Here is a 27,093-nt window from a genome sequence, read left to right as displayed (position 1 = left end):
GGAGTAGATAAGTTTTCTACTCCAGGGACTACCTTCTCTCTCTCTCTCTCTCTCTCTCTCTCTCTCTCTCTCTCTCTATATATATATATATATATATATATATATATATGAGAAAACGGTTCCTACACACATGTGTAGATAAGTTATCTACACACTAGCTTAAAATACAGTGGGGGCTACATTATTTGGGTGATCAAAACCATTCATTTTTAAGGCCCTCTCATAGATAGGGTGTCCACAAAAAATCAGATCCATAGGATCATCCTAACCATTCGAACTTTGGAGGCAAAAAATGAACTAATTTGTGAAGGTTTAAAGACATCCATTTTACCTCCACAAATCGTAGGGTTGGGATGATCCTATGGATCTGATTTTTTGTAGACACCCTATCTATGTGAGGGCATTTAAAATGGATGGCTTGGATCACCCAAACAATGTGGGCCCCTACTGTATTTTAAGCTAGAGTGTAGAGAACTCTCTACACATATGTGTAGGAACCGTTTTCTATATATATATATATATATATATATATATATATATATATGAGGAAACTGTTGGTGCGCTGAAGCTCACCAAACTTATGGTGCGCTTAAGCGCCCAATCACATGGGAGCCCACTTTGTTAGGATGATCCAAAGCATTCATTTGAAAGGCCCTTACATAGATGGGGGGTGTACCAAAAATCAACTCCATAGAATCATCCTAACCCATCCATTTGTGGAGGTCAAAATGGACAGACATTGTTTGTCCACAAATATGCTCATTTTTGTCCTCCACAAATGGAGGGGTTAGGATGATCCTATGGAGCTGATTTTTGGTACACCCCTTATTTACGATAGGGCCTTGCAAATGAATGGTTTGGATCACCACAGAAAATGTGGGACCCATGTGATTGGGCGCTTAAGTGCACCATAAGCTTGGTGAGCTTAAGCGCACCAACAGTCTCCTATATATATATATATATATATATATATATAGAGAGAGAGAGAGAGAGAGAGAGAGAGAAGGGTTGCTGCTCTCAAGCGCAGCTAGGCTTAGCTGCGCTCGAGCACATAAACAGGGGGGTGGGGACATTGGGGGGGGTGATCCTAAGCATTCATTTGGAAGGCCCCATCATGGATGAGGTGCCTACCAAAAATCAGCTCCATTGGATCACCAATGGGTGTCCATTTGTGGGGCCAAAAATGGACAAATACTGTTTGTCCACAAGTCTGTCCATTTTTGGCCGCACAAATGGACACCCTAAGGTGATCCAATGGAGCTATTTTTTGGTGGACACCCTACCCATGAAAGGGCCCATCAAATGAATGCTTTGGATCCCACCTAAAATGTGGCCCCACCCTGTTTCTGTGCTCAAGCGCAGCTAACCTTAGCTGTGCTCGAGCGCGAAGCAAGCAAATGCATGCTCATATATATATATATATATATATATGTGTGTGTATGTGTGTGTGTGTTATGACTTTTTTTTGCCAAAAATAGCTTTTAACTTACTCTGAAAGTATGATTCTTTGCCTTTTTTGTTTTCCATATCACTATGGCACTGCTATACTTTTTCAATGCGAGTAATAATAACACTAAAAAATTTAGGTGGAAAAATCAGATTTTAGAAGTGATTGAAGGAGAATTTTGATAATTAAAAAAAAAAAAGTATTCACAATACCTAGGGACTTTTAAGAAATATGTTTACTGGCAGTCATTTCTTTCATGTTCTCAATTAGATATTTAATTTAATTCCACAAACCCTACATGGATTTTGAATCGCGGATGAATGATAAACAATTAACACACTTAATATTTAAGAAAGTCTAATGAAATTGATCCTCACTTTAACCTTTTTTTTGTTACAAAACCCTTTGAACTATGACAGCCCTTCCAAATTTGCTCTTTATCAGTACTATAAAAACTCATATTAGTTTCAGGCAAGTAGTAGTTGACCCATGAGAGAAGACTTCACCAATATGACAATATAGGCTGCTTAAGAAAACAAATAGAGTATTTAAGCAACTAAACATTTAATTCAACTTCCTCATTGCGTCATTATCTACGTAATTAAGAATACGTAGTGTGTTTAGGGAACAAAAATACAAATAATCAAAGAAACATGATAATCTGGTGTGAGTTTTTTAAGCATGACATGTGCTATTGAAAAAGGTGAGACATGGTCTCTGTGAATAGTTCTATTGTAATAAAAATACTCCCTCGAAGCGCTAAGGATATTAAAGTGCTTTGAGGCATTATAGAGTGGATTAATTTATGGGTTAAACTATGGTTAGGAGTAATTTAAAAAGGTTGAATTGTGGGCGACAAAGGAATAATGGGGAGTGCGAACCATATTGGAAAACGATCCACTAGATTGGCTTTTAGGTAGAAAGGAAGACATGAAAGATCATATACCATATCGAATTTGGAGTGCACAACTTCTATATCTTTATTGGGAAGTGATATATTCACCCTCTCTTCTCTCCGGGGACAACTCCTTTTGTATATTTATGGCTACTCTTTTTATACTAGAAGGGGGGGGCCTAAATTGGCTTAACTTCTTTCTTGCTTGAAAGATTTTATAAACAGGATTATGGATGTGGAGTTGTTGCTCTCTCTCTCTCTCTCTCTCTCTCCCCCCATTACCACCATAATCATGATTAAAGATTTGATGATGATGGTTAAGATGATGTAGAAATAGAGAAAGATGTATATCTTTCATGATGAGAATCTTTTGGTCTTTTAATTAGATATTAATCTTCGGGCAGGTCGATTTAAGATATTTGGGGGTCAATTTATCACTGCCCTAATCTTCATGTCAATACTGTGGTTGATGACCCTATCAAAGAATGATGTATTAAAATAAGGGAAATATTACTTGCACCCCTTTTTGTCTTTCTATAATATGGTATGATGTTCATTTAATTGAGACCTCCCATCAGATGTGCAATGATTGGATTTGGACCCACCAGTATGATTTTAGCATCATCGAGGCCATCGATTTAGTTAGTGGGATCCATTATGGAGGTGTCATACTTCAAAACAACTGGTTCCAATCAAACAATCCTAGCCGTTTGATTGTTAAATCACAAATCGATCTTTGGAAAAAAGAAAAGAAAGGACGACCGACCAAATCCCAGGCTAGTCATTTGAGTGCTCTAGAGACTCATCTTTGAACTTGTCCATGCTATAGAGATAATGAGAAAAGATCATGGGCAACTAGATCTAAAACAGGGGAGTGCCAATATCATTACTACCATCTTGTATTAATAGCAGGGAGCAGTATCTAACGATGCATGTAAATATGGATAACTGGATTTGAAATTGATGTGTTTGGAGATCATTTCCATGTGGTGAGAATGGACATATTCAAGGAGTAAAAGGAGGAATTTCAATTAGTTGAAGTCACTTGGGTTATGACCAGTTTCATCCAGGAAATTAATTATTTATTCGCTTCATTTGAAGCAATGGTGAAGGCACGAAGACAATGAAGAAACAAACATGTCAAATTCGAAAGTAGGTATGTTTTTTAGAGAATTTATATGATGGGTGGCCGTGAAAACACGTGAAGTCTTGGAAAACAGGTATGGCCCACTTTTTTTTGATAATCCAAACCGTTCATCTGTTTGGGCACAACGTAGATAGGTTGTGCACCAAAAATCATTTCCATAGGATGATCTTAACCCTCCGATCTGTAGAAGATTCCATAAATGGTTTTTGGAAATCTCCATATTCAGATCAGTTCAGATTGGAGGGTTAGGATCATCCAATGGAAATGATTTTTGGGGCACAACCTATTTATGTTGTGCCCAAATAGATGAACGGTTTGGATCATAAAAAAAAGTGGGCCGTACCTACTTTTTGAGACTTCACGTGTTTTCACGGCCACCCATCATATAAATTCTCTGTTTTTGAATAGAGAGGAGTTCCAAACTATTTTTTAGATCTCCATTGACTTGAAAGAAAATGGAAATCAGACATCCTAACACCCAATTACATATATTTTCAGTAGTTAAATGTAGAGGGTCAAAAACTATAAGACTCTATTTGAATCGTAGGAATTCTTTCAAAAGTTTGAAAAAAGAAACAACTTTTCTAAGAAGGAAATGATATATTCATCCATCTTTCTTCCTTGGGCCACCCCTTGTAGTGTAAAGGGGTAGTCATGAAACCGAAATTTCAGAATTTCAAGAATTGCGGTCCAAAATTTTGAAAAATGCAATTTTTAAGTTACAAATTTTTGGCCGAAATTTTGGAATTCCGGTCAGAAATTTTGGAATTTCAGTCAGAAATTTCGAAATGAATTAAATAAGCTTTTTTAATTATTACCAAATTTCAAGGTCCCAAACCGGTACCAAAACCGAAATTCTAAACCATGCATGTAATAAAGTATAAGAAAGTGCAGCAATCAGTCATCCTTCCAAGGACCCCAACTAGTCAATACCACATAGTATAAGACATCCATAATTGTTTCGGTTAGAAATTTTAATGGAAATCTTGTAAAATCACGGAAACATGCAAATGATGAACTTTTAAAGTGAAAATTCGGGAACTGCTAGAATAAATACAAATACTTACTCAGAAACCATCATATAAGTCAGAAAGACATCACATCGAACGCCTATTGACATGATTTTTGGGGATCAACCCTCTAATATTCGGTCCCTCTATAGATCGGAGGGTTAGGATCAACCTATGGAAATGATTTTTGGGGCACAACCTATTTAGACTGTGACCCATCTAATGGACGGTTTGGATAATCCTATGGTGCGGGCCATACCTTATTTTTTAATAAAGTAAGGAGTGCGATCATCAAAATATGGTAGTGCTTATAACATTTCCCTAGAATAATCACCTTCTTTCTCACCGTGTTTCCTTCCCCTTCAAACATATCTTCTCTACCAGCTGTGAATGAATATGTTTGTCAAACTATTGAGGTTTTTCTTTCACCTTTAAGACGTTTGCTAACCATGACCAAGTTCGATTGAGCAAAAGTGACAATGTAAACTTTTATGGATTCTTAAAACGAAGCTGATGCATACACCCCCTTTTTTTGTTGTAGCCTTTTCCATTGGTTACAGCTCCTAACAAGTTGTCCTGTTCAATGAAAGAGTTACACTAGATAGGTGCATCTACCAATACAATAGGGTGTGAATTCGGCTCCAGTTTCTAAACTAGAAGCCTGTGTTAGCACCCGGCCCCTTGGTTTGATATTGTCACCACTCTTATAGAAGGGCAGTGATAAATTCACCCACTTCTATGATGAATTCACTTCCTATTTTTCAAAATGGGCGGTACAGCCAACACCATAAGATGATCCAAATCATCCATTTGATGCGACAAAACGTAAATAGGTTGTGCCCCCAAAAAACATTACCATAGGATGATTCTAACCCTCTGATCTAAAGATGGACTCACATTATAGAAACTTCTATAGATCGGACGGTTGGGATCATCCTATGGAAGTGATTTTTGGGGCACAACCTATTTACATTGTGGCCCATCAAATGGACAGTTTGGATCATCCTATGGTGTGGGCTGTACCCCCATTTTGAAATATAGGGGGTGAATTTATCACCGGCCTTATTGAAACATGGCATGTTTAATATAAGATTTTATGTTTAATATAGAGGGAGGAAACAGAAAATGATAAGAGTTTCTAAGCTGAGATTTTATATGTTGGCTGGGCTTTATAATGAATGAGCCATAGATGGTAAATTTCCTTTATTAATCCAACTTAACCGTCCAATTTCTAATAATTTTTACATTCTTTCCTTTTTGTAGCGAACACAAGTTTAATTTTTACACAGTAAATTAAACTTGTCATGTACAAGGCAGTCACATGTGTGAATGGGGATTTATAATGAGAACTGAAAAGAGGTTAGTCGTCACCTTTATCTTTTGCTTAGGGCACACGGCACATATAAATATCCTGAGTAAGTCCATGTATGGATGAAAAAACATTCTGTATCTGAGCTCATTTATGAGGTCATAACACGAATTGTTTGCTAATAAACTTGTCATATATTAATCATCTATTACCCATCTAAACTCATGCATATTGGATGATAATTTTAAAAACAATAAAAGAAACATGGATTTGCTAGCGTACATAAAAAAATAAAAGGCATTTCGCAGATGGTTTGTTGCATCTGACCGCAGACACCTCATGAATGAAGACAAAATTTGCTGAAAGCGAGCCTCTGTGGCTGCTGTCAGATGCAACATACCATCTGTGAAATGCCTTCTGGGATGGATGCTAGCAAATCCCAAAGAAACAAGATTATATCAAGGGATTTGCTAGGGACCATTGCAGAAGGCATTTCGTGGATTTGCTGTTGCATGGACGTAGGCTTGGATTTTGCCTAAGTCGGTCTACGAAATGCCTTTTGCGATGGTCCCTAGCAAATCCCTCTTATCAATTCTTAAAGTCTCAAAAATTAAATGAAAAATATTATCTAGTCCATCGACCAGAAATACAATGGGGCCCACATTGTGTGGGTGATCGAAACCGTTCATTTGATAGGCCCTAACATAGATAGGTAGTGTGAAGAAAGGAAATTTGTTTTGGTTCGTAAATAGTAAGATTTTCAAAACCCAAGAGACACATCAAGGTTTAAAGTGTGAAGAAAGGAAATTTAGAGTTAACAATTCCTTCATAAATTATCTTTCGAAAGAGTTGAAAGTATGAAAATGATAGAACTAGACAATCATCTGATTTCCTAAAAGAAAAACATAAAATTGAACGTAGGTAATCTATAAGGCTATAATAACAACAAATTAGCCATGCACCATCGTCACTTTCTCTACAGAAACGTGTTACTCGTTGCCTACAGTAGCCATCATTCCATCAAATTAGCCATCCACTAAAAGGAACTCACATTCAATATCATATCAGAAAGTCAAAACAAAATATAAATATTTCTTTAAAAAAATATAAGCTTAAATTATAAGCTAAGAAGTAAAATAATCTAAATTAAACAGCAACCGCCTCCCACTTGGTTTCGGTCATTTTCATCAATATCGTTTGTTTAGAATTTTTTTTTTCTTGGTCCGAATAAAATATAATCCGCGTGCCTTAATTAAAACAAACCTTAAATTGAGATTGTTAAAAAAATCTTATATTGAGATTGTTTCACCTCCATCGTGACTAAGTGCATGTACAAGTATAAAAGATTAAATAACACCTTCTTCAACAGCTTAAGCTTTTGGCGTAACTGGTTGTTTAACATGGTATCAGAGCAAAAGGTCCTCAGTTCAAACCCCTCGTTAGCAAAAATCCACTGCAATGGTTAACCCAAAAAAGTGAGGCCACAAGTGCCACATGTGGGCCAATTCTAAAAAAAAGGGGCCACACTTGAGGGGAAGTGTTAAAGTATAAAAGATTAAATAACACCTTCTCCAACAGCTAAGCTTTTGGAGTAACTGGTTGTTTTACAGTGAGCTGCACAGAAATAAGGCTTACACGCATCTGAGATTAAAAGAACATGTTTTTAGTGAGATTAATCTTAGCCCTTTACAGAAATGTGAAAGGCTGATTTTTGGGTGACACACTTAGTCTTTTGTAGGGAAGGAGGTGATAACGAACTCACTTAAATTTACATAGAAAGAAGAGGGTTGCTAGGAAAATGGGATCCCGTTTTAGAAGTGTTCTCCTAGAAAGAAACAAGGTATGTTACAATCCTAAGTGGGGGCCCGCTTAGGTATGGGACTGGGAGGGACCCAGCCTGATATGGGACAAGTTTAAAGGGCCTTGCCTAACGCGTTCCATCAGCTCTGGAGCTTTTGGCGTATCCGTAAGGTACCTAACATTTGGTATCAAAGCAGCCACCACGTCTCATGTTTGAGTCATGGAAGGGGCAACCTGTGGAAAGGGCTACCTGGAAAAAAGGCCATAGTGAAAGCCGTCACAGAGTGGGCCGCCGAGGACAACGGGTGCGGAAGCGTGGTGATATGTTACGGTCCTAAGTGGGGGCCTGCCTAGGTATGGGACTAGGTGGGACCCAGCCTGGTATGGGACAGGTTTAAAGGGCCTTGTTTAACGCATTCCATCAACTCTGGAGCTTTTGGCGTATCGGTAAGAAACATGGAGATGATATTGGAAATCTGTGTTGATGATTGGCAGCTTTACTTAATTTGAACTAATTGATGCCCGTCCAAATTAATCCGAAAACAATGTGTTTTATCATTTTTACCTTTCTTTTCCTAATCAACAGAAGGGACCAATTGGGATCATAAGATCCAGTCCGTTCATCAAGCAGATGAGCCAATTGGATAATCCTGAGTTCCTAACTATTAGAAGGCTAATAGTTCTTAACAAGATGTAGGGAAAGTCATTAGGTGAGCCAAATGAGACAGTCACAATCTATGATACCTGGTTCCTCTGCTTGCTTAGTTCAGAGCCTTTTTACAAATTCCCATTCAATCAGGTTAGACTTCTATAATCCCTACTTATCTCGTTCACCCAATACAAATCTCTCATCAGAGATCTAAATTCAGCAATTTGTAAAATTATTGCAAAACTTCAACAGTTTGTACTGTAGTAGTTATAATCTGCTATGCAGCATCATGATATTTGGAACAGTGTTTCAAAACTCGGACTCCGATGGGAACTAGGCTCAGGTAAAAGGGAGTTGACTCGAGTGAGTCAATGATGGACCCGATTATTTTTTCATGAGCGTGAACAGAGTCAAAGTAGTTATGATTGATCCGGCCTGACAAACCTCAGACTCAGTCTTAGAACTCAGCCAAGAAAAAAAAGGAATCAACTTGGACTAGTCATTGATTAACTTGGGGAGTTTTTAACAAATGATTTGGGCCATGATAGAACCCAGGTGTATAGGATATTAGATCTAATAAAGAGTAATGTACCTTCACCCATAAAGAATTGTATTTTTTTTATTTTTCCATTTTATGTTAGATTTAATTTCAAATATTAGGTTTACTAGGCTATTAGAACAACTTCTTTTTACTTTTACATTCATTTTGTGAAGGTCATCTGTGGTAATTCTACCAAGCAGCTAGAATAAAAAGCATGGTGATCAGAAAATCTTAACTCTTTGATCAAAAGCTGACAGTTGAATGGCTAAGATAGCCTGATCAAGTGAACAGTCTGGATCAACCAAGGTGTGGCCCACTAACTATGAGCTATGTTGCAGTCCAGCCTATTTTTTCCTTGCCATTCACAGGTTGCATCTTATTTGTTCTAAGAAAATCATGTGGGAAGTAGAGAAACAATTCAATACCTCATTGATAGGAGAAACAAACTTCCAACAAAAATATATGAGAATATATTGATTAAAATTGGCACCAGTTTTTTTTCTTTTATCATTCAAAAATATGGCACCAGTTTATCTATTTACAATTAAAGTAAAAGAAGATTCATTTTGCACAAGAATTCTACCATAAATACAAAGAAGAAACTTACATAAGTTTGAGAACAAGGTCACCATGATTGCCCAAAGTACTTTTCCAACTACCATACTGAACTAAAGGAACTTGCAATGTGGGCTAATTATAGGTTAACCTGGAACCCATCTTTGAGTATGGCTTGCTCATGACCTCTACCAGCCACAGTTATAAATAGTAAATACCCACTTCATCTACTCATATCAATGTGGGCTAATTATAGGTTAACCTCTAGATGAAGAATTATAGAAAGAATGCTTTGAATGACGATTTGAGGAACAATAACATGCTGATCATATAAGCAGATATATGATTAGTTCTGACCATTGATGCCTTTCAAAGAGGTATGTACTTCAGCTTTCACAGTGCATGCCAGTAATCTTCCAAAGGATAGACCATAGTTTCAAAACTCCCCAGTGTCATCGAGGACTCCCCCAAGTCCATGATAGCCCGTGGACTCCCTCAACTGAGTACGCAGCAGCGTCAACCGAGTACTTGACTGAGTCGTTCTGAGTTGACTAGGATTTGCTTTGGCCGCATTCTGACCAGCATCCGTGTTTTGAAACAGTGACATTATCCTCATTGCTGACCAGACCATTGTTTGGTCTCCATTCAAATCTGAGAAATCACGTCAAGATATAGCACTTATTAATGCATCCTAGGATACTATGCTTCTTGGTTCTTCCATGGACCATATTGGTAACACTTCAAAACCAATGTCAAGAATCTGAGACAGCATGTAGCCTGCAGAGATTTGAGAACCAGTCTTGGTTAGACGCATCCCACCACATCCAATGGCTTATTCCATTCCTTGCGAGTTTTGACAGTGCTTGGCATCTAACTAGGACAAAAAAGCTGGAAACCAGCTAGTTTCTCTTGCTGACGCATTGAAGTGACAAGTGGGTGAAGGCCACAACACCGCAAAGTATCACTATGCAATTCCTTGTGGGCCCTCTGAACATCCATGATTCCAAACAATCACAAATCACATTAGTTCCTTCGGCACAAACCTACGGAACTTTTGCATTCTCTCTGCTCACTCTGTCTTCTTCACAACGTATATGAAGTTCCTGGTAAACTTTCATAGAGTCAGCACTGAATTTTTCCATAGCCTCAAAAATTTGTTTCAGACCCAGCTGTAGACTGCTGACATCACCAGTGTGGGTTCGATGCACGATCTGTCCTGGTAGAGGGACCCCACTCTGCTCAGAAACCAGAACTAGTTTCTTGTTCACTGCATCCAATGTCTTATGCATTTTTTGCTCCTCCCTCTCTAAAGACTTGAGCCTTCTTTCCATATCTTTATTGGCCATCATCCTCTGCCGCTGCTCCACATTGTGTCGTTCCCACAATTGAAGCACACTTGTGGCAAACATTTGCATAGCTTCAAAAACCTCATTCTCGGAAATGTTATCCATCGCTTGGGACCATTGATAACAGATAACAAACACAGGGGGTGCGCCCATTCTACCAGGAGAAAAGGGGGCAGTTCCATCATCTGTTTCTTCGGGTTCACAATGGAGGCACTTTAAAAGCCAACTATTCAAGGCTTTGACATATCCCTTTTGGGCGCTAACCCAACTGTAAAAGCTTAAAATCCAGTTTAGCAGCTCCATTTCAAGCTCCAAGGTAGCTTCCATATGAGCATCATCAAGCTTTCTATTGGATGCTATGGTGTCGAGATTTCTAGCTTCTGTTATGGCCTGGCACTGACTCCGATGACATTCAAGCATAACTTCCCACATTCTAATCAACCTGCGAGGAAACAATTTACAGATAAGGAATGCTCAAGCATTATACACAAAAACATCTAGTGAAGTGATACCTGCAGTACCTTCTTTTGATAATGACACTCCTCTCTTAATGTTATATACATTTCTCTGATTGGCAGCTCGATAGCCTTTGGAGAATTATAAGAGCGAGCCCGTAATAGCTAATCAGAGTAGTGTGAATAAAGAGAGGAGTGCCACTATCACAAGGTGTGGAGGTATCATCTCCCAACCCCCAAGTGCAAGTATTCAGAAGGCTGTACAACAAAGCGGAAGTCAAAACATAAAGTATAGGCAACTGGCCTAAAGATGAAGATTACAATACCCTAACATGGGGTGTGCACCTAATCATGTATGAAAAGAAGTTGCCGTCAGTGAACAACCGTAATAAGGTTGGTGATGAAGAGCATGATTATGAAAGCAGCAAACAAATGTGTGGAAAACCAGGACACATGCCAAGTCACGTCACAATTGTGAATGATGACAATGCCTCCAAAGTATGACAAGTGCTACAACCATATAGTCAGTGTAGAATACAATAATTTAATAAGGGAAATGTTATCAGCACTACCATATTTTGATGATCCCACTTCCTCACTTTATTAAAAAGTAAGGTCGGAGGGTTAGGATCAACCTATGGAAATGATTTTTGGGGCACAACCTATTTAGGCTGTGGCCCATCTAATGGACGGTTTGGATCATCCTCTGGTGCAGGCCATACCTTACTTTTTAATAAAGTGAGGAGTGCGATCATCAAAATATGGTAGTGCTGATAACATTTACCTTTCATAATTACTTATTTTGATTTTCTAGTGGTCAAAAACTCATAGTCGGGACCAAAACCAGCATTGTTACTTTTTTCTAGTGTTGAAAAAACTTGCAGTCGGAGCAGAAATCTCACATGACGATTCCGAGCTGACTGAGAACTGATAGAAACTTCTTCGGAACAATTGAAGAATGTATTCACATATTATTTTCTCTTGATCTTTTGTTTGGTGTGGCTACATTCATGTTATGGCAAGTGAAGAAATATCAAAGGGTTCAATGCATGAATATATTAGGTCAGAACTAATGGGAGATAGCTTGTATAGACCAATGTAAGGATCATTCGAGAAATTGAAAACAATGAGGTTGAAGAAGAACCACTAGAAGTGGTCATTCATGTACAGCTATTTTGGTCTTTTGGCCAGCATGTACTTAATATGTGCTGTAATTTTCATTAAGATGAATGAACTGAGATAAGAACCCCTAAACCTATTTCTCTATCTTCTCTCTACTCTAACTCACAAATGGTTTGGATTATAGCTATTCTTTACATGGTCCCAGAGCAGGGCAATCAAGATTGACAAGATCCTCTCCTCTCCGCCATCAAACAAGGTACTCATCTTTCATCTCGATCATTTCATCCACACACTTTTCTTCCTTTCATTTATTACCCCTATCTTCTCTCTTCAACTTTCTACTCCAAACATTTCCTCTTCAAGTTCCCCCTTCTCCATTGTTTTTTTCTCTTCATGTCCTATTCCCTTCTGCTTGTCTATTTAGGCTTGCATCTTGGTTTCAGTATACCTTGCAACCTTATGGAACCCGACCAGTGAGAGGATGGAGAGGAATTTGGTAGGTTGGAAAAAAATTCTCTTTTGGGGATCGCATTACTCTTATTAAAGCGGCCTTAGCCAATCTTCCTGTTCATTACATGTCAACGTTTAAGATTCCAGTATCAGTTGCTAAGAAGCTATAAAAGTTGCATAGAAATTTTCTTTGAGAAGGTAAGGAGAAAGGTAAAAAATTGAAGCAATTGGTGAATTGGGACCAAGTGTGTTTTCGAAAAGGAGACTTAGGGATAGGAAATCTGGTCAATAAGGCCCTTTCAGGGAAATGGCTTGGCGCTTTGGAATTGAAAAGAGCGCTCTCTAGAGGATAGTCATTAGGAGCAAGAATGGGAAAGAAAGGGATAGGTGGGACGTAGGCAGGCTAGATAGAAGTTGAAGCTCGAAAGCATGGGAGTCTATATTTCCAATTTTCAGGGATCAGATTTAGAGTGGGCAATGTGAAGAGTAGGTTTTTCTAGCAATGACTGGTTAGGCATTGTTCCATTGTCCTACAATTTGCCAAGCCTCTATAGGATAAGTAGAAATAAAAATGCAAGAGTTGTCGAGTGTTTTCAAAGGGTGGAGGAAGGGAAATTTCGTGGATAGACTTGCATAGGAACCTTCCAGACTCTATATTTTCTTTGCTACACTAACCATCTTTGCAGATTGGAGGAGCATTACATCCTTATGGGTCATTCAGATTTCGTTTGGGCCGCAGAATCAAATGGCGCATTTACAGCGAAATCGCTACTTGGGTTCTTGGGCGAACCCAAGACAACTTCTTTCTCAAGGCAAACGATTCGGAGGTCCCTCAGCCCTTCAATTGGACAACCACCCATGGAAGCATCAACACTCAGGACAGTCTCAACAATGGACACTTCCACTTGGTGAGCAGGTTTTACCTTTTGTACATCAGAAGAGGAATTCATTTATCATATTTTCATAAATTGCAGAGCGGATTCCTTCGTATAGGAACAAGTTCTCAATTGGTACATATTCAACTGGTTTTTCCTAATTCAGTCCAAGAACTGATTGGAAGTTGGAGAGCAACACATCTTGGTCCTATGGGCCCAAGTCTTTGACATCATATCATTTTGATGTCTTACGGATCATTTGTCTAAAAAGAAACTCGCATATTTTTTATGGTAGTGGCTCTACCAGGATTTGGTTCGTGCGGAAAATTAGATTCGTGGTGGTATCTTCGGCGCTTCTACACAAGTCATTCTCGGGCTACTCTGCAGAGAACAGTTTTAGAACTTGGGACACAATCTTGTCACGTAGTACTCCTAAGGCAAAAGTAGTAACGAGGGGCGATCCCATCCAAGGAACGTCATCAAGCTCAATGTTGATGGTTGCTCCCTTGGCAACCTGAGCAGGCATTGAAGGCGTTTTTCAGGAATGCTTTGGGCAACATCATTTCCTCCATCGCTGGTCCAATTGGTCACTCTGACTCTGAAGCTGAAAACTGGGCTCTACACTGGGTTTGAGCATTTTCCTTACTTAGATGAAGGGTAGCATGGAAATGGAAAGCAATTCATCTAACACCTTGGGTGTGGGCAAAAGGGATTAAGGATGGCCCATGGAGACTTTCTAATTTCATTGATGAGATTAGAGACTTGTGTGTGAGCAGAACTATTCTTTCAAGTTAAATCAGGAGCTTCTAGAAATTCTTTCTTTATGGAAAATTCTTTAAACCCTGATTTGCATTTGTAATCCTTTATTTTATTAAATGGTATCCTTTTAAAAAAAAAAAAAAATGCAACAGAATATATATATATATATGTGTGTGTGTGTGTGTGTGTGTGTGTGTGTGAGGAAAGGGTTCTTGCGCTCGAGCGCAGATAAGCTTATCTGCGCTAGAGTGCAGAAACAGGAGTGGGTCACATTGGGGGGGGGGGGCGGATCCAAAGCATTCATTTGATGGGCCCTTTCATGGATAGGGTGTCCACCAAAAATCAGATCCTTTGGATCACCATAGGGTGTCCATTTAGATGAAATTTTCTGCATCTAAATGTACGTTGCTTTACAGCATTTGCTTGTAATGTTTCCACACAACGAGAACATGAAATTCTTGTCTGATGGGTATGAGCAACTAACTGAATGAACCAGAAAATCTATTTGACTTGTCGGGCCAGATTAGCTATTCCCAAAAAACAATTAAATGTAACTGGGGGTTGACAACACCCAAATTGTTCGCTGAATAATATAACAGAAAAAAACAAGGAATATCAATTCAACTGAAGTGGCCGACAACACCCAAATGTAACCGATTTTATTGTCTTTGCAGGAAAAAAAAAGTACTGAGACATCAACAACTTTAATATGCTGAACAGTTATCCATCATCAAAATTCGACTGAGAAGAACGAGGTGTTCCATGAAATTTCCGAAATAATTGTATGAGGAACACAACACAATCAGTACAATCAAACAACTGAAATTGTAAATTTCTGTATCAGAAGCTCCTAGAAGGCAAAATGACCTAATGATATTGACAGCTAAAAAGGAATATTGGTTTAAAATGTAATAAAACATCAGAAGAACATACCCTTGAATTAATTCAGTAATCTGTGGCCACAACTCTTCATCCCTCGACTTATTTATCTTATTTGATATGGAGTCAATTATCTGTATTTCTATTCTTATTTTTGTAGATAAGTCCCTTATCAAAGTTCGAGTACAATCAACTTTATGCGCCTCTGCACCCCTTTCATCCAAATGCTTCAGCCTCCTGCATTTCTTCTCAAGGTTTATTCGCAACTTTTCCTCAGCCTGCTCAGAACAACCGTGAAAAGTGACCATTGTAAATATTAAATGATCCCAAAGGAGTTATGATGAAAATAGGGCCAAGTGGAAAATATGAAACACGTTATCAACCTTACTACACCACAAAGAAATTACAGCCATCCTAATATAAACAATTGAAAGATTAGTTGAATGATGCCGGATCATAGATCTAGACCGTTGAATCTCCGATCAAAGAGATTGATGCGATCAGATCTGTTAAAAGTATAAAAGATAAATAATGCCTTAGGACCACACGTGCGGGGGAGTGTTAGAAGTATAAAAGATAAATAACGCCTTCTCCAACAGCTTAAGCTTTTGGAGATGTTGGTAAGTTAACAAGATTTATCAATCAGGAGATCTACGGCCAGGATTTAATCAGGAACACACACGCTTCCAACCCTTGGCGGGGTCGGGCATTACAAGGAGGGAATCTGTAGCTATTTTAGGAAGTTCTCGGGTAATGCTTAACACATCCTCAAAAATAGATCATACAGGATTGTCTTTAGTGTAGTAATAGTGTCTCTCTGTGAAGGTTGTTGAGTCATGTGAATGCGATGTCATTGTGTGAACTGCTGCTCCTTTTCATTGGGTGTTGACACTTTTACGATTTTCTGTACTGTGCTTTTCGTGAGCTGTGGTGCTCTCTATTGTTGGTTGTAGTGCCTTGTGAGGACTTCTATACACTATATTGGACTACCGCCCCTTAAAGGGGATGTTGTGTGCTTTCCTTGGGATGCCGTAATTTGCTTGAATTGTTGTGCTCCGTTTGGACTGTTGTTGACGAAGGGTGGGTCCATGGAAGAGATTTTCAAAAACAGTAAAAATGACTGATTTGGTGGGAAAAGTCAATTAGAAAGGTGAACTAGATGGACTCTAAGGGTTTTTTTTTATAATGCCACTAAACGGACTGTAAGGGTAATTAACCAACTTTAGGACTACTTTTAATTACTCATGAATTTCAAGCAGATGCGAGCGTCAGATCTGTTTGTGAATTTCAAAACAGTAATTACTACCCACAAATTAGAATATTTTTTCCACAAAGAACCTTGATCTAACCATAGAATTAAGGATCAAGATTGACTCTAGAAATTTGACAAAAAAATAAATTAAAACAGTCCCAATATCCCACGAGTAAAAATCTAGAATTTTAAAAAGATACAAAGAGGAAACAAGAAGAAGAAGATTCAAAGTACCTTTGAAGGAGACAGAGATAGAAGTTACCAAAATATCCGAGGGCATTCACTAGGCTTGATCAAGGCATAAAACCAAGAAGAAAGAGGAAGATAATACATCCATGGTTGTAAGTGCAAGCTTCAATTTTCATTAATATCCATCCATGTACAAAAAAAAATTGACATAGACCTACGTATATAGACTCAGTATAAATTCTGGGGACTTCCTCTTGACTTGGGTAGGGAGTTTCCTTCCTAAATTGGAAGCCAAAGTCTATGCAAAGCATGACTTTCCAAATTCTCTCTGTACTCCTATTTAGAACTAAATCAAAAACTGAAATAGAAACCATCTAATCATCGTCAGTTAATAAAAACAGTTAATCAACTTGAATTAATAAAAAAGTTACAATTTAAATAGAAACTAAACCTAAATAGTGTAGGCTTCCTAAAAATAACTCAGACTCTTTATGAAAATAATAACCAACCAAAACTTGTGATCAACTCAAGTGGGCCACTGTAAGATACGAAAAACCAAAAGAAAGGGATAATAGCTTTATTTGACATTTGACCAAAGTCAAACTTGGCAAAAAAAATAAAAAAAATTTACCCCTCCTCTCTCTTGCAGCTTCACTTTGAGCCTATGATTTGTGGACATAGACACGAGTGTCGCATGTCGACACGGACACGGAGTGTCGGACACAGCAAACCCCCAAACTTTAGAAACAGGGACAAGGCTAAAATAGAAAGTATATGTAATCATGATTTGTCTATATGGAATCGTGTGTCTAGTTTCAACATCGATACGAGTTGTCTAAATGAGGTAAACACAATATTCAATAAAAAAATAGAATGTCACACTTGACACAGTACAAAAACATGTCCACACACCCACATTAAGTCTAACATTTCCAGCAATACAAGTAAAAGTGTCCAAAGGAGTGTCGATGCGTGTGGACACGCGTGTCGTGTCGGACACGGCAGGACACATGAGTCGGTAATAAATTCGAAGTGTCGGCCAAATCATAGTTTGAGGTCTGGTAGGGGCGAAGTCAACATGGCCCCACTTGAATTGGTATCAACATTAGCTTGGCTTCCTCTCTCTTGACGTGGATGGTCCCCATCAGTTGTGCTTTGTTTGGACTGCTACAGCTTGTGAAATATTGTGTCCTCCTTGTAGCAGCTCTACCCCCGTGTGAAGGTTGATATACCCTTTCATGACCTGATGTACATTTGTTTTGACTGTTGCACATCCATATGGTTGTGCTTTGTAAAGATTGCTATGTTGTTGTCTGCATTGCGCTTCCTTTCTTGAGAATGGTGTTATCCTCCTGACCTAATTAGTGTATGTGTTGGCTTCATGGGGTGTAGCTTCGCATCCAGAATTAATAAAAAAAAGCTCCTAAGAACTATAAAAACAGAAGATTTGAATATTTATCATTAACTGAGTAAGTATTAACGAAACATAGACATATACAACTCATATTTTTCATGACTGATCCATTACTATCAACAACATCAATTTTCAGAGTAACACTCACCAACATAGCCAGGTGTATATATTGAACGGCAGCCTGGTGTGAAATTTCAAAAGAACAAACAACGAAAGAACAGATATATGTAAACTCCGTAATAGTAAATAGCACAATATGGCATACCCTGACTTTCTCGTAAAGCTTCTTCTCCCAGATGTATAGCTTCTCCAATGTTGAAGAGAGATTTCCTGCTTTCATCCCCATATCTTTATCGACGTCCAAGAAAAGAGAGCCATCTCTTCCGGTGGATGGCAACGATTCAGCACTTTTAGATGTAGAAGGCTCTGAAGATACTAACGGCAAAGAAGGGGTAATCACATTCAGCATCTTGGAAGACGCTGCACAAGAAAACATAGAAACTTCAGAATTACACCAAAGATACAGTTGAAAGAACATAATAAGTCCCATTACAATTAAATTACATCTATAAAATTCCATTGCATTGAAAAGTTTACTAGTCATAATCCCTCACTTAAAAGGCAAGCTTTCAAGGCAATTCCATGGACAAGTACAACGTTTTTTTTCTTGAAGCAACTAAAATCCAATCCACATTATATAGAAGACATAATTTGGTTCAATCCTTAAGGTTACACACTAACATATGGAATCATCCTAAAACTATGACAGTTCTAGGGTTCAAAACAGTTACTAAACATTGTCATAAAGCAATCAGTCATCCAGATGAACTCCTCACACCAGATGAACATTCTGGGGCCCCATTGGATTTAAAGATTCTAATGAAATGGAAGTTGGAGCGATCCTACAAGGCATTAGAATGGTGGAGAGGCAGGACCTCGATCACCTCATGGTTGAGGGAGATTCTGTCAATGTGATTAGATAGTTAGCCAGATCCCTCCCCCTCCCTCTGGAGGTTCATGGAGTTCTTCGACTAGATACAAAACAGGATTACAAGTGCTCAAGACATATTCCAGCATGTAAGACGATCAGGCATCAGCTAATAGTGATGCAGATCGTCTAACCAGGGACGGGATCAATTGGGGAAGGTAGGAAATATTTGACTTTCTACCTCCATGACCTTCTCATTTTCATTGTATACCGCGTATTCTATTTTCTTTCTTTCTTTGTAACAGGAACCCCAATCTTCTCGGTTGGGCTCCTAATCATCAAATTAATAGAATACCTACTACTCAAAAAAAAAAAAAAAATCTGGGTGAACTCCCCATGCCCAATTAGATGGCATATAACAACTTCAATACATGAAAAAGTGACTAATTGCATTTTTCCTAAATGTAACCATGTAATGAATTTGAAACACAAAAGAAGAGAGAACACAGTCATAAGCAAACCAAGATGATTCCTACCCTTATGAACAGCATTCTTCCGGTGATAAGGAAGCTTCCCGGCCTCAAGCATCTTCGACAGCTCCTTCCCCGACTCACACGCTAGATCAAACTGAACCTTGATCTCTCTCACAACCTCAGGAAAACTAAAACCACGCGACCTGCGAGCCTTAAATTCACCCACATTGCCCTGATCCTCTAACCCCTCCTCATTTTCAACCACAATCTTATCAACCAAATGCACCTCATATTCATCCAACCCACTTTTCACACCTTCCCCACTTGATCTCACATGGTACATTGTCTCTGGACTAACTCTCCCCTCACCCTCATTATCATCCACCATTTCAGAGTACCCACCAAACTTCTCTTCTCCATGAACTTCTTTCACAACTTCATTTTGATAGTCCTCATCTTCCAAATCAGGAATCCCTTCCTCTTCTCTCACTTCCTTCGAATCTCGACTCGGCGTGTTCGAATTCTGATAATATTTATCATAAACACTCTCAAATGGATTCAAAAAATCCCACGTCGAAACCCTAGGTGGAGATGGCGGCGGCGGCGGAGGCTTAGAAGACGATTCCGCCGCAGGCGGAGCAGCAGGAGGTGAAGAATAAGAAGGATAAGAATAGCCAGTTGGGTAAGAATAAGGATAAGAATTAGGGTTAGGGTTAGAAGGAGAAGCAGAAGAGTAAGCTTCAGGGTAAGAATAGGGATAAGAATAAGAATTAGGGTTAGGGTTAGATTGAGGATAAGAATAACCATAAGAAGCTTCCAATTGAACAGTTTGTGAAGGTGGGGCTGGATTTCGCATGTAGTTCATGGCGAATCGAGGCGGAGAGGAGGCTAGGGTTTCGTGATCATGAAAGGAGTATTCATCGGAATCGGAATCAGAGTGGAAATGGAGATGGGAGTCGGAATTGGAGTGGGACTGGAGGTCGTGGTCGTGGGGAGAAAGGTCGGGAATGGGAATGGGAATGGGAATGGGGAGGGGATTGGGATCGGGATCACCTTTTTTTTTAGGGGGGAGGGGGAGGAGAGGGGTGTCGATATCAAAAAAGTGGTGGAGGGAGGAGCCCACGCGAGAGAGGGAGTGGATGTACGCCACGTGTGCATCGGCGAGAGAGTAGCGGAATCGGATGGCTGATTCAAGGTGGTGGGACCGGTCTCGGCAGAGAGCTACGGCTTGGAGATCATCGAGCTTGGAGCCTGAGCAACCCATGAGTAGTAAAACAGAGAGAAAGGGTTTCACGTTTCAGATCTAGAAGGGTTTGGGAGGAGTGGCAATATCATAATGAGAGGGGGGTGGAACTCTAGAGAGAAGAGAAGATGGGGGGGGAGAGAGATAAGGAAAAGGGGGGAGGAATCTTTGCCAGCGGGGAGTTTGTCGTCGGTTTGTAGCAGAGTGAGAAAAGAGAGAAGAAGCATATGTAGAGTGAGTGCGTGTGTGGAGGCGTCTGACCGTAGCAAAAGTAATGATTTTTCTTTCTTTTCTTCTTTCTCTCTCCTCAGCGTCTAACTTTAGAGAGAGAAAAAGGGAGATTCGGGTGGGGATTTTTGACGGTTGACGACGGTCTTATATAAGATTTTGAAATTATGAATTGACGGATCCTACGGAGGGTGAAATCTCAGAATTTATGTGGACTTTTGACGATTTGAGTGACACCCACGTGACTGCGATAGATATTGAGAGGAAAAAAAAATTCACCTCCCGGAGGAATGATTTTTCGCCCCACTGTAGGATAATGCACCCCACGTGTAACGTCAATTCACTTAAACAGGGGTCCGCATTATCCTATAGTGGGGTGAAAAATTCATTACCATTTTTGTCGTTTTCTAAATTTCTATTCTTGGCCTTCCTCCTGGTGGGCCCATTTATTTTATTTACAGAGACCTTAAATATAGGCTACTGATATTGGCACTTCCATCTTTTGATAAATGCACTATCTCACATTGTCTTTTAGTAATTACCCAGCTGCCAAAGATAATCACAATTTCCGAAAGGGAAGTGACATATCCACCCCTTTTTATCACCAGGAACACCCCACCCCCTCTCAGTGTTTGTGGCAATCAGGGGCATTGAATTCTTCTGACATAAGCACAACAACCCCTCGGTGTAAATGAATATTCGGAAATTCGATTACCGTCCGCATCTGAATCCGTTTAAAGCGAATATTATCCGAATCCGTTTCAAGCGAATATTATCCGAATCCGTTTATGAGATATCTGGCTCTTAGTGGATGCGAATCTGGTAAATGGTATATCCGATCCGTTTAACATCCGAATCCGAGAAGTAAATCCTTTTTATTTATTATTAATAATATCATTAATATTTATTTTTAGTAATGACACACTATCTTTTGTTTCTATAAGAAAAGTGAATATTCTTTTTAGAAAAAATAAAATAAAAACAAAAATAGCCCAAACTCATTCCATCAAAATAACCCAAACCCATTCCATCAAAATAACCCAAACCCATTCCATCATATACAAAAAAAAAAAGGAAAAACCCAAAGACCACTACCAACACTATCATCCATCCCCATCGCCTCCCTCTCTCTCTATCTGCCTTTGTTTTAAAAGGAAGAAGAGGATCTCATATATTTTAGGGTTTGAGAGTTAATTTTGTGAAGAGAATGTAGAGGTCTAGTTTTAGGGTTTGGAAAATTCATTCGAGTAAGTAGGAGAAAAAAGATAAAGTGCTGCAATAAAATGTACGAATTTACCGGATAAACGGATACGGATAATATCCGAATTCGAACAATATCCGACGGATACGAATTCGGTAATAGATATTAAATATCCGTCGAATCCGAATCCGAATCCGAATTCAGATTATGTATACAGTAATCGAATTCAGATATAGCCATATCCGCTCCAAATTCGATCCGTTTACACCCCTAATTGATACACTGACAGGGGGTGTTCCTGGTGATAAAAAGGGGCGGATATATCATTTCCCTTTCCGACAATGCTCTCATAAGCTAATTTAAAAGGAACCCAGCTTCCAATGGTAATCACAATTCCCGAAAATGCTCTCATAAGCTAATTTTACAAGAAAAGACAATGTGAGTTAGTGCAATTATCAAAACATGGTAGTGCGAATAACAGTAGCCTTAATATATATATAATTTATCACTTCCTTTTGGGAATTATTAAATTTCTTAGAAAAAACTTTCCTCAGAAAATATTTTTCTCGCAATCCAAACAGAGCCCAAGACACTTTCATGTTTTCATTGCTTGATTAACAAAATGGTTCAACTTTTAGTTAAAGAGATCTTCAATTAATAATGATACCCCTCTAAATAACTTATAATCATATTATTTCTCACTAAATCTTACAAAAAAATGTTTTCCGTGCAATAATCCAAACAAGGTATTAGGGTGTGGTAGGGGAAATTTGTATTGCTGTCAAATTACATCATACAATTGAATGGTCAGGATCGTTACACAATTAGAAAATTATCGTGGGATCCACTATGGTCATTTTATAGGGACATTTTGGTCAGAAACGAAGAAAATTTTTCAAATGGGATGTCAACATTATTCGGTCACTATCGTCCATTGACTCGCCTGACCTGTACAAAGAAATTAGTTGAAGCTTTTAAACTGTTGCTTCAAATAGAAAGACGGTTGGTGAGTTACATACTAAATGCCTAAAATACCCCTAAATGACGGTTTCGTGCCGTTGTTAGGTATTCAAAATAAAGAATTTAAGAAGGCTTGGGATTTGCTACGGACCATCGCATCAGTCATTTCCCAGCCAGCTGTTGCATGCATGCTTCTAAATTTCGACCAAAATACAACCTAAATTTCGGATTTCAGCCGAGACCTAAATCAAAACGTACTGAAACCTAAATTGGCGAGATGTACCAGATTTCAGTCGAAATTTTGGAAATTTTGGCTAAAATTTGGGGAAAATATTATTTTTTTTTACAGAATTTCGGTCAAAATTACCATAATCAGCTGAAATTTCAGCCCAAAAAACCAACATGTCAGAGCTTTCTACCGAATTTCGGCCGAAATTTTGGGATTTCGGCTAGACTCGAAATTTATACCGAAACCAAAATTTAAAACCAATGTTGCATGAGAGAGGAGCCACATAGGTTCACTTTTCGTCTTATTCATTTAATTCATCTGATGTGACTACACTCTCATGCAACAGCTGGCCCACAAAAATGCCTTCTGTGATGGTCACTAGCAAATCCCTTTTCTAAAGTAGGAAAATGATATATTTAGGGCAAGTGATATTTAGGCGATGAGACCGGCCCTACCCAAATGACAATAGCATGATCTACACCGTTCAATCGGTAGGCCTTATCAATAGCATGCAAATGGACAACTTACATTAAAATTAGGGCCCGTTTGGATGCCGAAAAGATTTTGATTTGGATTTCTCACATTTGCAGCCCTTTTGGAATTGTAATTTGGATCGGATCAAATTCTTGGATTTCTAATTCAACAGCTGACAGTGAAAAAAAATCAGATTTCTAAATAAGCTGTGGAAATAAGAAATTGTAAATCCACATATCTGGCAATTTCCTTCACCCTCTTTGCTCCTCAACCTCTCCCCTCCACTAGGAAGTACCCCCTTCCCTCTCTCTCTTCCTCTACATGAGCTGCCGGATCTATTCAATTCATATTCAAAACTCAATTCCAAATCCAAATACAAAATGGGAGGTATCCAAACGGGCCCTTATCGAATTGGTTAGAACAGGGTGATCTTCGCATTCTGTCATCGTCAAGTTAGGGGGACCTTTGATGAACTATTCAAATCATGCTTAGTAGGGCCCGATCTCATTGCAATAGTAGGAAAGCCCACTATGGTGTAGTGTGGTCCCACCGTAGGTTGATCTGAGCTGTTCATTTGACTATAACAACACATTGTTAGACTTTAGGGTTGCACGATTGACATCAATTTTGGCCCTTGGGGCTTATAAATGAATGCTTCAGATCAATCTATGGTGGGATCGTGCCCTATGAAGCACTATCTAAAAACTTTTTCTAGTAACATTCCCTTATTATAATAAAAACAAGTTTAGTGACTGATTAACATAAACGTTTTCTAACCCTAAGTGGATTGGGTAGCAATTGAGCAATCACCCTAAGTGGCAAGTGATAAAATCCTCCTTAGTTGGAGTTGGTGAATTGACTTCAATGGGAGAAGGGCAGTATGCAGACTAAATCAAGGGAAAGTTGGTGAAATGCATCTAATATTTTTAGGTTTATGTCTAAACTTTTGAATATATAGAAAAAAGGGTACTCTTGTTTTTGGGTGTGAGTGAAAATATCAACATTTTCCGAAATTGCAATTTATTTTGAAACAAAGAGGGAGCTTTGATTTAGTGGTTCACCTACTTTGCCATTTTCTAAGAAACCCACCAATTTGTCTCTACTTTTCTTTTCTTTTTCAACTTTGTAAAACACAAAGAACAAAGGAGGCAGCCTTAGTAACTTTCACGCAATATTAACTTCTAAGATGAGGAAAACGTCAGAGAAAAGACTGAAGAAAATTGAAGATAGGCGCTTGCTAACAAATATTCAACCAGTTAGGAAACATAGAGGCCTAAGTTTTCTCTATTCTTCATTTGCCTTTTCCATCCACATGTAAGAAATGAAAGTGAAACGCACTTAGTTCCATTAGGATGTACCTGATATAGAAGTAGAAGGAAAGGGATATAAGCTTCCACCAAACTTTTCTAGAAAATTCCTGCAATCCAAACATGGAACATGGCCATAATTTACTTTTCTTCTACTCTTGATACGAAAGGAAATTCGAGCAGTAAAAAAAAAAAGACTTGAAACGATTGTCATGTGAATAATAAATGTCAATTAAACATTGCTATGAAAGTAAAAATATGTGATTTTACTTTGATTTACCTAATTTTTGTGCAACCACCCTGAGAATGTTAGTTTGTAGATTGTTGGGCTCAGATTCATGACTTGTGAAAATCTAGAATGATATAGTCTATAGTAGATACATTGGTCCCACAATTCTATACCTCAAAGGTCACCGTCAGATCATGACACAACAATCATCAATTGATGTCCTACCTCTACTGGATGGTGGGACCCATCGTCTTACCTAGGGATTCTTCTCTTCTCTATAATTAGATTTAGTGGAAGTGTTTTGTGTTGAAGCACTTGGTTACTCTGATTTGAAGAATCTTACCTTCTCCTTAAACTATTATTGTTGATAGTTTTTGAAATTTTGGAGGCAAGTCTAAAAATAATAGATAGCGAGTTATACTATAAGCTCAGGGCTTATTGGCCAATGCAAATATGGGAGAATGAGAATTGCTTGAAGCTACTATGGCTTCCAAAAATAAGATTTTTTACTACTCAAAAGGCGGTATTTGAAAAAAAAATTGCAAGTCAATTTTGCCTAACATGTTTTTTCTTTTGTAGGGGGGGATGGATTTTTATTTTTTTTCTTGGCACGTACAAGAAAGGCATAAAAGTAATACAAAGAATGGTTGTGACCAAGATCCATGTGTTCACCGACTTACCTGATACACGTGGTGAGTGGGTCGTTGCGTGTATCTGTAGGGACTGGGCCTACTCCCGAAGGGGGTGGGGGACATCCTACGTAATAAAAAAAAAAAGATCCATGTGTTTATAGTTTATTTGTTTTTCACGTTTTCATGTTAAAAGTCCCTCTCGTTAATTTCGCCCACCTTAGCTTAATTTTCACATCATATGGTGTTTCACGGTAAAAGCAAAGGAAATAATGAACAAAATCAGAGTCAGGGGAGAAAGATTCACTTGATTGCATAATTTGGAAATAATCTAACAGCCCGATTGCATGTTGTTTCAATCATAATTTTGTCACTTTGTGTTTGTTGTGTGCCACATTATTACATCTCACATGGCTTGTGCCTTTTGATGCGCTAACATAGTTGGTGCAGATGGGGGCTCTTCTCTACAGGATTGAAATCATTCGATAAGTTGTTCTTGGAATCGATTATCCTGCTTGAATAGTGGTGCAACTCGGGTCGGGTTGGATCGGGTTGAGGCCAAACCTAACCCAACCCGAGATAGCAGTCCCTCAATCCTAACCCAACCCAACCCAACCTGAGCCTCTGGTTGATGTTAGTCAACCCTAACCCAACCCGCCTCTAAATCTCTCAACTCTAACCCAACCCATCTAACCTAAAATTGGGTCCGGTTGAGTCGGGTTGGTTCGGGTTCACCTTGGACCAAACAGAAAAATTAAATAACCCAAAGAAAGTCAAGATAAAATTAGAGGATGAAGGTCGAGTTTGGTCGGGTTGGGTCGCCAAAGCCTCAACCCTAACCCAACCCCAAATTAAATCGGGTTGGCTTTTTCCAACCCTAACCCAACCCAACCCGAGCCAAAATCGGGTTGAACCTGTCGGGTTAGGGTGAGCCCGGCCCAAGTTGCACCCCTATTGAATAGCTCACACTACGCATTGGAGCTGTTCTTGACATGAATAAAAGATAGCAAGCCTATCCAAGGATATGAAACATATCTTAATTAGCCTGCTCTTCCCGTTGAGAACAGCCCCAATCGTGGGCATATGAATGCGTGAAAG

General features: G+C 38.8%; 1 protein-coding gene across 1 annotated transcript; it reads right to left on the bottom strand.

Annotated features, from left to right (window-relative positions):
- Window positions 1–9,245: 9,245 nt before the first annotated feature.
- Window positions 9,246–21,056, bottom strand: LOC143886612 (protein ALTERED PHOSPHATE STARVATION RESPONSE 1-like). Its single transcript, XM_077390660.1, has 4 exons — window positions 19,559–21,056; window positions 18,360–18,574; window positions 15,294–15,517; window positions 9,246–11,141 (listed from the first exon to the last, which is right to left on the bottom strand). Exons 1-4 carry the CDS (start codon window positions 20,757–20,759, stop codon window positions 10,397–10,399), a joined length of 2,385 nt encoding a protein of 794 aa, XP_077246775.1. The 5' UTR covers window positions 20,760–21,056; the 3' UTR covers window positions 9,246–10,396.
- Window positions 21,057–27,093: the final 6,037 nt, after the last annotated feature.

This window comes from Tasmannia lanceolata, unplaced genomic scaffold, assembly GCF_043159265.1.
Source record: "Tasmannia lanceolata isolate RefF3 unplaced genomic scaffold, GAP_Taslan_0.1 ptg000011l, whole genome shotgun sequence".
NCBI classification, from domain to species: Eukaryota; Viridiplantae; Streptophyta; class Magnoliopsida; order Canellales; family Winteraceae; genus Tasmannia; species Tasmannia lanceolata.
Note: the sequence above shows the minus strand (reverse complement) of the source record. Positions and strands in the feature narration are given on the sequence as shown.

Coding starts and splice junctions, on each gene's coding strand:
- LOC143886612 (XM_077390660.1), bottom strand. CDS start 20,759: ATGGGTTGCTCAGGCTCCAAGCTCGATGATCTCCAAGCCGTAGCTCTC. Junction 15,518..18,359: donor AGCTTTACGAGAAAGTCAGG/GTATGCCATATT, acceptor TGTTCTGAGCAG/GCTGAGGAAAAGTTGCGAAT. Junction 11,142..15,293: donor ATTACTGAATTAATTCAAGG/GTATGTTCTTCT, acceptor GTTTCCTCGCAG/GTTGATTAGAATGTGGGAAG.